Raw genomic sequence first — 11888 nt, forward strand, 5'->3', positions numbered from 1 at the left:
TAGTTGATATAAATAGTGCTGTTAGTCCGTCTGCCCTTCTGATTGTTCTCATGAACTCTGATAGTTAGACAGTGGCACTAATGATGTAATTTTAATTCCGCTATAATAAAAATTAAAACGCATGTAAAGCAACATTTTCTACACAAAATCCATGGGTATTTGTTTTTTTCAGCGTATTACAACGGAACCCTTAGTGTTACAAGTCTAACTCTCTATTAAGCGGATTTCTAAACTTTTAAAGTAGGAGAAGAATATTAGTGTAAGCAGGACACCGCTCTACCGTATAATGCTACTTGGTCTCACCTCGGGTAATACACTATAAAAGGTTTTTTTATAATGGCTCTTTATTACCAATTATTATTAGTTAATGGTTCAGCGTACGAAAGCCTAAACGTCAGGTCGAGAAATTAATCTACTTAATCGTTTGTGTACATTGTTGGGCAAACTACTTTGTTGATAAAACGTAATATCACTAAGGTGCTATACAAACATTGACCATCACGCTTACTATTAGCCAGTACGTTACAAACCACACGTAAAACTGGTAATTAGCTTCATGACCAAGCTGTTGCGAGTATACTTTCTAAAATGCCTGATTATTTTAAAATGGTGAATGGAACAAGTGTAAATGTGTCAGAAGACGGGCATGGATTCACCAAAATTGCGTACTTTGAGGAACCGTATTACTTATTGGTGATATACTGTGTAGCGTTGTCCTTGATCTTCGTCGCCAGCCTCGTCGGCAATGTCCTCACATGCATCGTCATCTACTACGACAGGACCATGCACACCGCCACCAACTACTACCTATTTAACTTGGCGGTGTCAGACCTCTTGGTAACGTTTCCCATTTTAATATTCATCTACCAAATTCTGAGTGGATCTGCGCTACTAGAGTTCGAGTATGGAAAGATGACTTGCAAATTTATAATATGCGTTCATTTTATGGTCGTTACCATCCTTTGGAATAACGGAATTCTAGTGATGACTGTCCTATCCATAGAACGATACATAGCTATATGCTATCCCATGATGTTGAAAGGCACTCCTGTTTGGCGAAGAGTGGGAAAAATAATTGCAATTATCTGGGTGATAGCTTTGTTGGAGGCTTTGGTGGAGGCATTTTATACGATGGACGTCTACGATACTGGGAACAACTTGATTTGTTTCTTAATACCGAACGCATTATCTAAACTTCTGACGGCGATTATGGCAGTGGTTACATTCATCGTGCCGCTGGGTATAATGACGTTTGTCTACACCATGATAGCTTTCAAAGTTAACAATAACAACCCCAAATATCATTTTAAAGACACGGTACTGAACAATGGGAGCAACAGGAACAAGGTTAATAAACTGATCAGTAAGTGAGTTTTTCTATTTTTGATCTTGGTTTTTCAGATTATGTGTGTTTTTAATACGAGTTTTTCTTGTTTAGTAGCTCTGACAGTGTCGTTTGTAATCTGCTGGCTTCCGTACTTCCTCATCCGAGTGATACTCGTGGTCGTCGATACAGATAACTTCTCAAGAACTGATCAGGTGAGATGTGTTTTTTATTCAGAATCATGTATGAACCCAGAATCTTTCTTTGTTGCATTTGCAATATTGCATTATTGATTCGTTTTAGCTTAAAACTGGTACAAACGTCAACTACAACTACCCATTACTGGAGCACCCAAAACACGACTGATTTTTAATTTATATCTTTTCTATTATCCCTTATATTTATATATTATTTACTAATTATGTGTAGAGATGGTTTAAGCTTCAATCAAACTATGTAGGTAAGTGGTCCTTTTACACAGCACTTAGTTCACTCTAGTTACAGCTATTATATTGAGGGGTAAACTATATTGTATCATTGTTTTAGTACTGGAGTCCAGCTCATAAGATCGCGATGTTCAACTGCTGGTTCGCTGCGGCCCTCAATCCATTGCTGTTCAGTCTCATGTCCACTAAGTTTCGGAAAGCGCTTAAGGTGAGAGTTTGACGTCTTTTTGTCGTTGATTAACATCTAATAGAAAAAAATGATATTATTATATAATTTTATTAAAATTATAATTATTATATTAACCGCGCTTAAAGTAGCTGCAAAAATAACTTAAGATTTTTGAGGTTTAAACTTTATTATAACTCTATATGAAATAGGTACCAAGATTGTCCGTGTTCTGTATTCATATTTGAAATATTCATATAGATCCCAGAATCAGTTTTATGTAATATTTATTTTATAAAAGGCATGCACACAAAATATTGAATTCTATTCAAAGTCCTACTAAAATTTGTGTTCTTCGTTAAATACTTACCTCTTTATAAACCTTACTTCTGAATTTCCAATGATCTTTTCAGAAACTCTGGGAGAGGCGAGTGAAGAAAAGAAATGTTCTTACTGAAAAGTCGTTTTCGAATACTCTGCAAACGAGCCGTATCACAAAAATGGGTATCTAAATATTAAACAAACACGGAATCTCAAACAAACGTGACGCCGTAGATATAATGTGTGTAGTGTACGTAATCTGTGTGTTGTGTCTGAAGGAATTCATTAAAAATATGAGATTAAGTTACTTCTATACTTAATACTTATTGGTTTACTTAGCTAATTCCTTTTACGATAATTCGGGTTCCTTCAACAACTGTTTCAATATGGTCCAATAGGATATCGACGAACGAGAACACACCTGGTCCACAACTGCCTTTTATCTATTGCTATTAATAGTGTGACCTTGAAGACGTAAAAGCTGCGCACCATAAATGGGAAATGAAAGGTCTGTCTTCAGATGATGGAAATAACCTAATTGAAGAATTCCTCTTTTGGATACGCGGAATGCTGAATTCGACCTCTTCAAGTGGGAATGTTCCGATACAGAAGCTATTAGGCAGTACACTAGTATGACCCTTTCTCTTTGCGGCAAAAAATCTTCCTGCCCCTTAATATTCTTAATATGTAATTATGATAAATTTTAATCTTTTTACCTCCAAGTGAGTATTTTTGGACTAAACAAATGAAAGTGTTGACTTTGAAATACTCTAGGCTTAGTTTTAACGCCGTAATAACGTAATTTTTATGATGTAAGCTCTTAGTAAACATGATTGTAAGAAGTATTAACGACTTATAATGTTTTGCGAAGAATTTTCTTATTTAATATCTTGTTATAACGTTCGAAGTTGATCCAATATTTAACATTGTGACATTAAGGTGTCTTTGTCGAAAGGCGTAAAAATATTTTATTTATGTTTGGTCATTTTTATTATCCTGTGGTAACTGACTTTAAAAATGTAATTTTAATTAAAAATGAAATTATAGCAAACATTTTATTACACCAGGATAGAGACCAAGGAAAACAATTAAAATCAGCGCTATCACGAACAGGCATTAAATAGAAAAGAAACATTGAATAAAATACAAGGAAACTTAAAGAATTATTTATTACCTAAGTCCTTTTAATTATACATTAAGGTTCTTTTACAACACTAAAGATTAAATTTTAGTATTAATTTAATACCTATCTTTACCGCTTATTCTAAATACGTAATGCATTGTTGCTGCAGTTTCAAATCATTTTAATAAATACCTTACAAACAATTGTTATGTTAAAGACAGAAAACGGCTTACGCATTAATTACAAATGTTAATTAATAGAAAGCTTTGCCCTTTGTCTTTAGTTTAAGACCTTCTCCATACATTACTTATCCGGCAAAAACCACATTTACTTCTCGCTATTTTTATTAAGAGCCCTAACTTTCAAATTAGTACGAGATTTGTGTTTATATTTAAGTCTTTATATGTGGCATTATTGTACTTGTACTTATTATCCAGAAATTCTTCATCTTAAATTTTCAAGATATACGTATAACGTCCGAACCCCTTCCATAATGTGTTATATGATGACTCCTCAGTCATTCTTCATCAATTTACAAAACTTCACATAGACAGGCTTGCTGGTTCGTAACACCAGATCAGGCTTGAAGACGAGCTCTTCTGGCTTCGTGATGGCTTCCAAATGGAACTTGCGGAGAAGACTCGATATGACAGTCTTCAGTTCCATCATAGCGAATTTTTGTCCTGCATTTTAAGAGAGGAGATTATTCATTATCATAAATTATATAAATAATGTTGGAACGGTGCTATTGCAGTGATTACCTATGTAAATAGTGCAATATGATCTTAAGGCACCGCTGATAAAAACTGATGAAAATGTAAGATAATATTGGCATGGATATGTAGGCCCTCACCCCGCAGTGAGAAGCCATTCAATCAATACTTAACCCTGTTCTATACGCAAAAAGGTCTTTGTTCAGCAATTTGAACAGGTACAGGAATTGCTATGCATTGCTGCGCACCGATCAAATGCAGGAGACGTAGCACGGCGGCGATTCAGGTTTATTCAGTTATAGTCTGACACTACCTGATTCCCCCGCATAATAAAAAAAGCTGGAGTTGTTATAATAAATACTTTAACTCACCAATACAGTTTCTGGGACCCGCACTGAACGGTATATACGCATATGGATGACGATTGGCACACTTCTCTGGTAGAAACCTCTCCGGGATGAACGTTTCTGGATCCGGAAATATTTCCGGATTACGATGAATGTCAAATACGTTGAAATTACATATCGTGCCTTTTGGTATGATGTAGCCGTCTGAAATATTCAATTGATTTAAAAAAAAGTTTAGGTAAAATATCGCTTTACTAAAAGAGGATAATTATAATGTATTATGATTCTATTGTAATCTGGTTATAACTTTACTTTTAAAATGAATTTCAGGCTATTTTTCTTATGTACTGACATTTTAACTAAAGCAGTTTATCTCTGGAGTTTCTTCTCTCTCTTTTTTCTCTTTTCATTAGCGGGGTGTCTAGTAATTTGACAACTTCATACCTGATACAGTTAAACGTAAGGACCGAATTTTGAAACTCCGTCTTTTTGAAGTACAAAAAACTTTGGATAAAACGGAATAAAGAAATGGTCACCTGTGAGTACCTACAGCTATTAGTAAGTATTTGTTATTATATTGTGTCACGCAACTTACCAATCTTCAGATCCTCAGTTAACATTCTTGAAATAAAATGCACGCTCGGATATAGGCGTAAAGACTCCTTGATACAACATTCTAAATACTTCATTTTGGATAGGTCTTCGATGGTTGGTATTCTTTGAGAATCGCCGAAAATACTCAGCATCTCCTCCCTAACTAAGGCCTGAAATTTACCCCACTGAATGTTATATGAAGAACGTACCATAATACATTTTTTTTATTGCGTACCCTGGAACACTTTTCCAGGGACTTAAAAAAAAGAAATCGCTGTCTATTCGCCTGTTACCACGTAGTAACCTTGATAGCACAGAGTACCTCAATTACATATAGGGGTACTTGATAGAAAGAAAATTGCATGTGACAGTTCACAAATAGTAATTTTTTATTGCCGGTAACAAAAGATGTCAAAAATGGCCCGAAACCAACCACCTTTTTTAGGTGGTACGTAACCCAAATCGAACTGGCAGTTGGGTGGTTTTTATCTCTTTCAGTTATAATAAGCAACTAACTGCGTTATAATATTAATAAAATTATCGGTACCTACCTGTATCTTTTGCTCGTTCGCCAGACTCATTATCAAGAAACAAAGTGCTGTTGCCGTGGTGTCGTGACCCTAAAAAAGACAATAATTTTGAAATATTGTATTATCTTACTTACAACCGAATAACTGGACTCTTTTTTATCAAGAACGACTCTTATTGAGCAATTTTACTCATATGCCGCAGTTGGTTTTACATTTGTTTAAATCAGGCATATATGTATTTTGGAGATCAGACAAATGTAAACAGAAGTAAAATGCTTCCTAAATATAGATTGAAATCGTAGCACGGCGCGGAGATAGCAGCCGTTGGGTCTCTACGCTCTATTAAATGAATCTTCATCGTTATAAGGTACTTTATAAACCCATCTCTTCCAACAAAGAAAAACAAATTTGAAAAGAAAACTTACTTCAAACATGAAAGTATCAACTTCCTCTCTAATTCCCTTCTCATCAATTCTGCCTTTTCTCTCTTCATCTAGCAACAGATCCAACATCGCTAGCTTAGCTTTCTTTCCATAAACATCATCACTTTCATCACCAAAGGCGACGGACACCGGCATCTGATTCCTGCTCTTCCTCCGATACTGAATTATCTGTGTAGTGAAGTTGTTCAAGGACTTCAGAGCTAAGCTCTGTATTTTGGAGACATTGCTGAACTGGAACATGAACTCTGTGAACAGCCAGAGCCTGGTGACGCGGTAGATTATAATGGTGGATAGAGTGTGAACCGGCTGGAAGTATTTGTTGGTTAGAGTTTCTATGTCTTCTTGCGGAGTAGTGCCCATTGATGTCTCTGGAACAGTAAATACATATGTAATAAACATTGATACGAATGTGATCTTTGATGAATAACTTGCTGAGGGATACTTTTCGTTATTAGTTTCCGCTTTTGGTGGAATCGAAGTAAAAACGATTACCATCAAGTATGCATGTTTAATAAGTATTGAAAGTATGACTACCCTAGGATGGGACACATTTCGATGACCAAGAAGCTTTCGAAACAAAGTATATTGGAGTTAATTTAGAACTAATATTAACAATGATTAACATACCACACATAATACTAAGAGTTGATTTGCTCAACAACGGGAACAACTCAGTTCTGTCCTTGTCGGCTTCCTTATCAAAAGTTTTCATTAGCTCCTCGGCTCTCTCACAAAATGTTATGAAAAACTTCTTCAGGATGAGAAAATGGAACGCCGGGGTCAGCAGTTTACGACGATGTTGCCATTTTTCACCTGAAAGTGTTCAATGGTTTCAATGGAATGTGTTGAGTTCTATCATCATATAAACCTGTTACACTTGTGGCAGCCCCCTCGTGTTTTTGGGTTACTTTCCAAAATTTAAAGAATATATGCAAAACTGAGACAAAGTTTAAATCACCTGTCAAGGATTTAAAAGTATCGGGAAATAATCAATTAGCATACAATGAAGCATTTTACCATAATTTAAATGATTCAGAGATGGCGCTCAAGTAGTTTGTTTATCAAACAGTAAAAAGTGAATTTTACATTTACATTCTCTTTATTATCATTTTATTAACAGGATGCGAAAGTTCATTTTATATGTCAATATTAATAGATTTTGTAATTAAAAAAGAGCGGTTTTATAATTGTTAACAATCATGCAATCATAGCCGTGGGAATCATGAACAAGCATCAATCTTTGGTTAAAGGACAACATAATAGGTTATAAAAATGATAATTATTAAAAAAAAATCTATTATTAAAGTTGATCAACTTCTTATTGCCTTTGCTTAAGTTTACCTGCGCTTGTCAATAGTCCTTCGCCTAACCACGGATACAAAAAGGTGTAGGGCATTCCCTTGTGTGTGTGGCGTGTAGAAGATAGTACTGCCTGTAAATTTAAATTTATATAAGATTAGTAACAGAACACTTGCACTAAACCCACATCCCGAAAAAGGCACGGGCAAACTTAAGGTTAAATACGTTCATTTGGACATTAATTACTCGAATTCTTCTGAATAAATTCTTAAGTTAAAACAACACAAAAAAATGACAACCTGCTTTTAAACTCAAAGAAATAAAGCTAGGTATTCGATTTCATTAAAGGACAACGAGAAGTAAAATACTTTTACATTGGGAAATGCTTACGCAAAGTGCATCAGACCGTATCCACACGGTAAATACTTATACTTTATTTATTGTTTATAAACTCAACAAACGGGATTTCTTTTTTAATTACTCACTTATAAGTCTTGTGATATTACTCTTGCTGCTAAAATAAAAAGTTAAATCTTTCCTTGGGTATCAGAATTCAGTACAAATACCTACCTACTGTTCACTCTCGTTACTATCATAAATATGTGTTTTTCTCTCTCCAAATTTGTTTATGCACGCAGAGTTTGACCTTACGGTAAATGTAGCACTACTGTCACCTGTACTTGCTTATTTTTTACATATTTATCTAGTGTGTGAAATTGTTGGTAAACCAATAAAGATAAAATAAAATAACCGAGCAAGTACACGCAGAATATTAATGTAAATAGTTTTACTTTGAAAATAAAAAAAATAGCAAGCTGGTAGTTTGACAATCGGCCACTTATAAAAATGTTCTCACTTTTATTTTGTATTTAGGTACTATAAAACATTTCAAAATTTTAAAAATACACGTGTGTGATACGAAATCTTTAGCATTGACGAAAATTATCGATTCGCACAATAAATACGCGTACGTACGTAGGTACTTAAATAAAATTATCTGTGACCCGTTGACCGGTTCATATTAGGAACTAATTCAAATACACGAGCAGACGGACTTCTATTATATTTCATAATAATTTAATCTGAGATGCTTTCAAAATTACTACAAAGTTTCAGATAAAACATTGACCTATTGAGGGGTCAATTGAGATAATATTTATAACAATAGAGATAAAAAATGTATACTTTTTAGGGTCGCCGCACGTGCCTTGCCACGTCGACTAAATACCGCCACCTGTTTTTTTTTAATGTAACCTCGCCTTTACTTCTTTTTTTAATCCTAGTCTTACTGGGGTTTCACAAACAAGGCACTCAGGAGAAGCATACAATTGCTGTCCTACGCGGGTATTAAATAAGGAACGTGAATGATGTTGAAAAATGATATTTAGCTAGAGATCCTGTTGTTTTTATACATTTTATATAGGTTTGGCAGACACAGCACAATGCTAAAATCGGTGGCTTTAAATCTGCGTTGATCGCTTCTCCATATTAAAATAGTCCAAGAAATATGTCGGAGGCGGCATTTGATTGCTGGAGACCATAAAAGTAAACAAGTCGATTGGTTGATAGTCCTAAGAGCCTACCAACACCTCTATAAGTAATATTTTTGCAGTCGTGGATGAGAGACGATCAAAGAAAACAGTCGAATTGAGAAACCTACTTCTTTTTTCCTCTTTTAGCATTAACAACTGCATATTGTATCCCAAAAAATTAAGTGATAATATAATATTTAAGTTTCGAGACACTTTACGTAAACGCTTAAGGATATATGCAATACAGGATATGAAAAAGAAAAAAAAAATATGATACTAACCTCAATATACTCCGGCTTATACAAGTACACGGCTCGATAGTGCAGGCCATACAGCCTGAAGATGTTACCGTGAACTTTACGCCATCGTATTTGTGTCCTAAATATTTCTTCTGCAAATAAATGAAGAGCATTAGTAACAAAAGCTAAAATGATGTTTTTATTTATTTGTTTAATACACCTTACATCTATCATTACATTCTACCTCACTCTTGTGGTTAATTTATCAGAGATACTTGAAAAAAATAAAAGCAAAAAACCTTTTTTCTAATGTGCGAAATGGTTTAGAATGGGTACCAAAGCAACAGAACGGCGCTGCCAAAGTTGGTCTCGAAAGCGGAGGTGGAAATAAAATAGGAGGCAAACCACGAGGGCAGGTACGGAGTAATGCGGAATAGGTAAGTATGGAAGGGATATCGTCATTGGAGACCTTTATCAAAGCACCAATGTCAAGAAGTTTTTTTTAGCGTTGCCTTGATCTGATGTCATGGACCTACCAGTGCCCTGTTCCTTATTGCGCTACGGTAGACAAAAGACATTGGGAGTGACAATGGCCTGCATGCCTGCTATGAAATGTGCAACTCCCTTCAGATACGGCAATAAAAGTAAAATAAAATTAACTATCGTCGGCAGCTAGTACTAGATATTGCGCGTGCAATGTGCATGCATAAATCAGTATAGAAATTGCAGGTTTATTAGCTAATAAAATAATAATGAAGTTGGGTAAGGAATAATACACAAGTAGCCAATCTATAAGTTAAGTGCACATTAGTCGGTGTAGAAATTTTCATTTTTGTCTGTTTAATGCTATTGCGTCCAGTTCTTTTAAAGACTCACGTATGTGAGATATCGTGCTGAGCAATTGGTTGCGGCGTTTTCTAAACAATTTATAGAGTCACGAAGCGGTGAAAAATGAGAAAATTGGGAAAAGACAAACGTTTAAAAATTGCTGCCAAATGGATATTATTATTTGTAGCCAGTCTGCGGTTTTTTATGCTCTCTCCAATAATATTGTGATTTTTGCATAAAGCTGTTGCATTAATGAACGGAAAATTAAAAAATAAACATTAGCATTTGTCCCTAAACGCCTGTAGGTATATGGGCGTTCAAATTGGTTCTTAAGGGCGATCAATTTGGCCGACCCCCAAGAAAATTAGTAAAAGGCTTCAATAACGGTAAAATGAGATGGAATATAAAAGGTTTAGCCATACTTTTCATTTAATATTGGATGGTTGATAGGCTACTATCAAAAAAATAAAAATCCTGGTGTCGAAGTTTTTAAATCGCTCTTGTAAAATTTGGTTTCCGCACGATGTTTTCTGTTACTGTTCCTTGTGGTAATTGCTTAGTATTCAAAAAATACATTTTTGCGTGATAGGAACATTACATTTGAACCTTCGACCTCTGACTTAACAGTTCAATGGTCATGCCACTAAGTTATCACTGCTACAAATATCGATAGATATAATATTTATTGTACTTACCACGAAACTAACAGGCGTCAAATTAAATATATGAAATAAAAAGGTGCAGTTGAGGTCAATGATATTCTGATATAAAGAATCGACAGATTGATTAAAATCTTTTGTGAGTGCGGCTTGTACAACAATACGTTCTAAAAAAGAGATTTGCCTATTTGTACGATAATATTATAATATACAAGTAAAATACTTAAGTATCAATTGAATAAACACATTCTAGATGAAAAGCTATCGCAACGATATTGTTTAGACATGAACCAGATTAAACGAAACAAGCACGACTAATAATAAATTCCGATGCGGACCTTTGACAAGGTCACTGCTAATACACTCATTAATCTATCAATTGCATAATGCAATCATGTTTCCGATAACGTTTATCCGCAGTCTTGGTGTTTAATTAAAGTTTACTATTAAATCTCTTTGAATATCATCGTAATTTGAAGTCAAGATTGAATACCAAGTTAAAATATGTAAAACTAAAATATGGGATCGTGATAAAATGAATCGTGTTAGTCGATGAAAAAAAAAATGATTAATAAATCTAAATTTAAGTGAAGTTCAAAAGTTCAAAAAAAATAACAATAGCCCAAACCAAAGTTATCAAACTGAAATACATCTCTGAATAAGTGAAATGGATATATGTATTGCTACGAAAACTTAAAGGGTACACAAATATACAGAACAATAAAATATTCCAGTTAAAAGGAAATCAAATAAATACTCACCAGGAGAAATGAATATATCAAATATATTCCCAAACAGAAATATTCCTTTTGGTCCATTTAACTTGTGAATTAATCTCCCGCTATAGCTGTACCGAAAGTACACATGTAAACAAATGACGATCGCAACAACTAATATCAGCGTGTGTAGGAGCATCCTGGATGCGGCGTGGGCGACCACTGAACAACAACTGATTAAAAATTTACGTGACTAATCGATTTATTGTTTCGCATGAAATGAACATTTGAAATCGATGGTACAGACAACGATTGTTTCAAGACGAGATGCGTCGTTTTTTATGCGTGCGGTGATTCCCGCGCGTTTGATTTGTTGAAAGAGGTTGTATATATTTATTTGTTTGGCAATACAAACTGATCTGTGCATTAAAGTAAAAAAGTTCTCAAGAGTGTCATAATATCAACCTCTGTAATTTAATTGGAACATTCTGGAAGACAAGATTCAGTGTAATTTGTGGCTAATGCCAAAAATGGAAAAAGTAGAGATCATAGTAGGATGTTTTGTTAATTTGAATTAAGTCAAATATGAAAGAAATGAAAGAGCCAAA

At 34.5% G+C, this 11888-nt stretch overlaps 2 protein-coding genes across 3 annotated transcripts; one reads left to right on the plus strand and one right to left on the minus strand.

The window, feature by feature from the left end:
- Positions 1-31: 31 nt before the first annotated feature.
- On the plus strand, positions 32-2579 carry LOC113497781 (neuromedin-U receptor 1-like). Of its 2 annotated transcripts, none has more exons than XM_026877491.1 (4): positions 32-1363; positions 1439-1539; positions 1871-1978; positions 2350-2579. In XM_026877491.1, the coding sequence occupies exons 1-4, from the start codon at positions 589-591 to the stop codon at positions 2446-2448; spliced, it is 1083 nt and encodes a 360-aa protein (XP_026733292.1). In that variant the 5' UTR covers positions 32-588; the 3' UTR covers positions 2449-2579. The 2 variants fall into 2 exon arrangements, with proteins under 2 accessions (XP_026733292.1, XP_026733293.1); XM_026877492.1 differs by having other exon boundaries at positions 1442-1539.
- An 830-nt stretch (positions 2580-3409) lies between these two features.
- On the minus strand, positions 3410-11792 carry LOC113497780 (cytochrome P450 4C1-like). The gene is made up of 9 exons (XM_026877490.1): positions 11326-11792; positions 9120-9229; positions 7349-7439; positions 6635-6820; positions 5990-6375; positions 5586-5654; positions 5036-5204; positions 4465-4644; positions 3410-4063 (listed from the first exon to the last, which is right to left on the minus strand). Exons 1-9 carry the CDS (start codon positions 11477-11479, stop codon positions 3894-3896), a joined length of 1515 nt encoding a protein of 504 aa, XP_026733291.1. The 5' UTR covers positions 11480-11792; the 3' UTR covers positions 3410-3893.
- Between the last annotated feature and the right edge of the window lie 96 nt (positions 11793-11888).

The sequence above is a fragment of the Trichoplusia ni genome, chromosome 9 (assembly GCF_003590095.1).
Source record: "Trichoplusia ni isolate ovarian cell line Hi5 chromosome 9, tn1, whole genome shotgun sequence".
NCBI lineage: Eukaryota > Metazoa > Arthropoda > Insecta > Lepidoptera > Noctuidae > Trichoplusia > Trichoplusia ni.

Excerpts from the sequence above, each read along its gene's own strand:
- LOC113497781 (XM_026877491.1), top strand. The coding sequence starts at position 589 with ATGCCTGATTATTTTAAAATGGTGAATGGAACAAGTGTAAATGTGTCA. Across the intron at positions 1,364-1,438 it reads CAAGGTTAATAAACTGATCA|TAGCTCTGACAGTGTCGTTT; the intron begins GTAAGTGAGTTT and ends TTTCTTGTTTAG. Across the intron at positions 1,979-2,349 it reads AGTTTCGGAAAGCGCTTAAG|AAACTCTGGGAGAGGCGAGT; the intron begins GTGAGAGTTTGA and ends TGATCTTTTCAG.
- LOC113497780 (XM_026877490.1), bottom strand. The coding sequence starts at position 11,479 with ATGCTCCTACACACGCTGATATTAGTTGTTGCGATCGTCATTTGTTTA. Across the intron at positions 5,655-5,989 it reads TTGATACTTTCATGTTTGAA|GGTCACGACACCACGGCAAC; the intron begins GTAAGTTTTCTT and ends TGTCTTTTTTAG. Across the intron at positions 5,205-5,585 it reads CGAACGAGCAAAAGATACAG|GCCTTAGTTAGGGAGGAGAT; the intron begins GTAGGTACCGAT and ends GGTAAATTTCAG.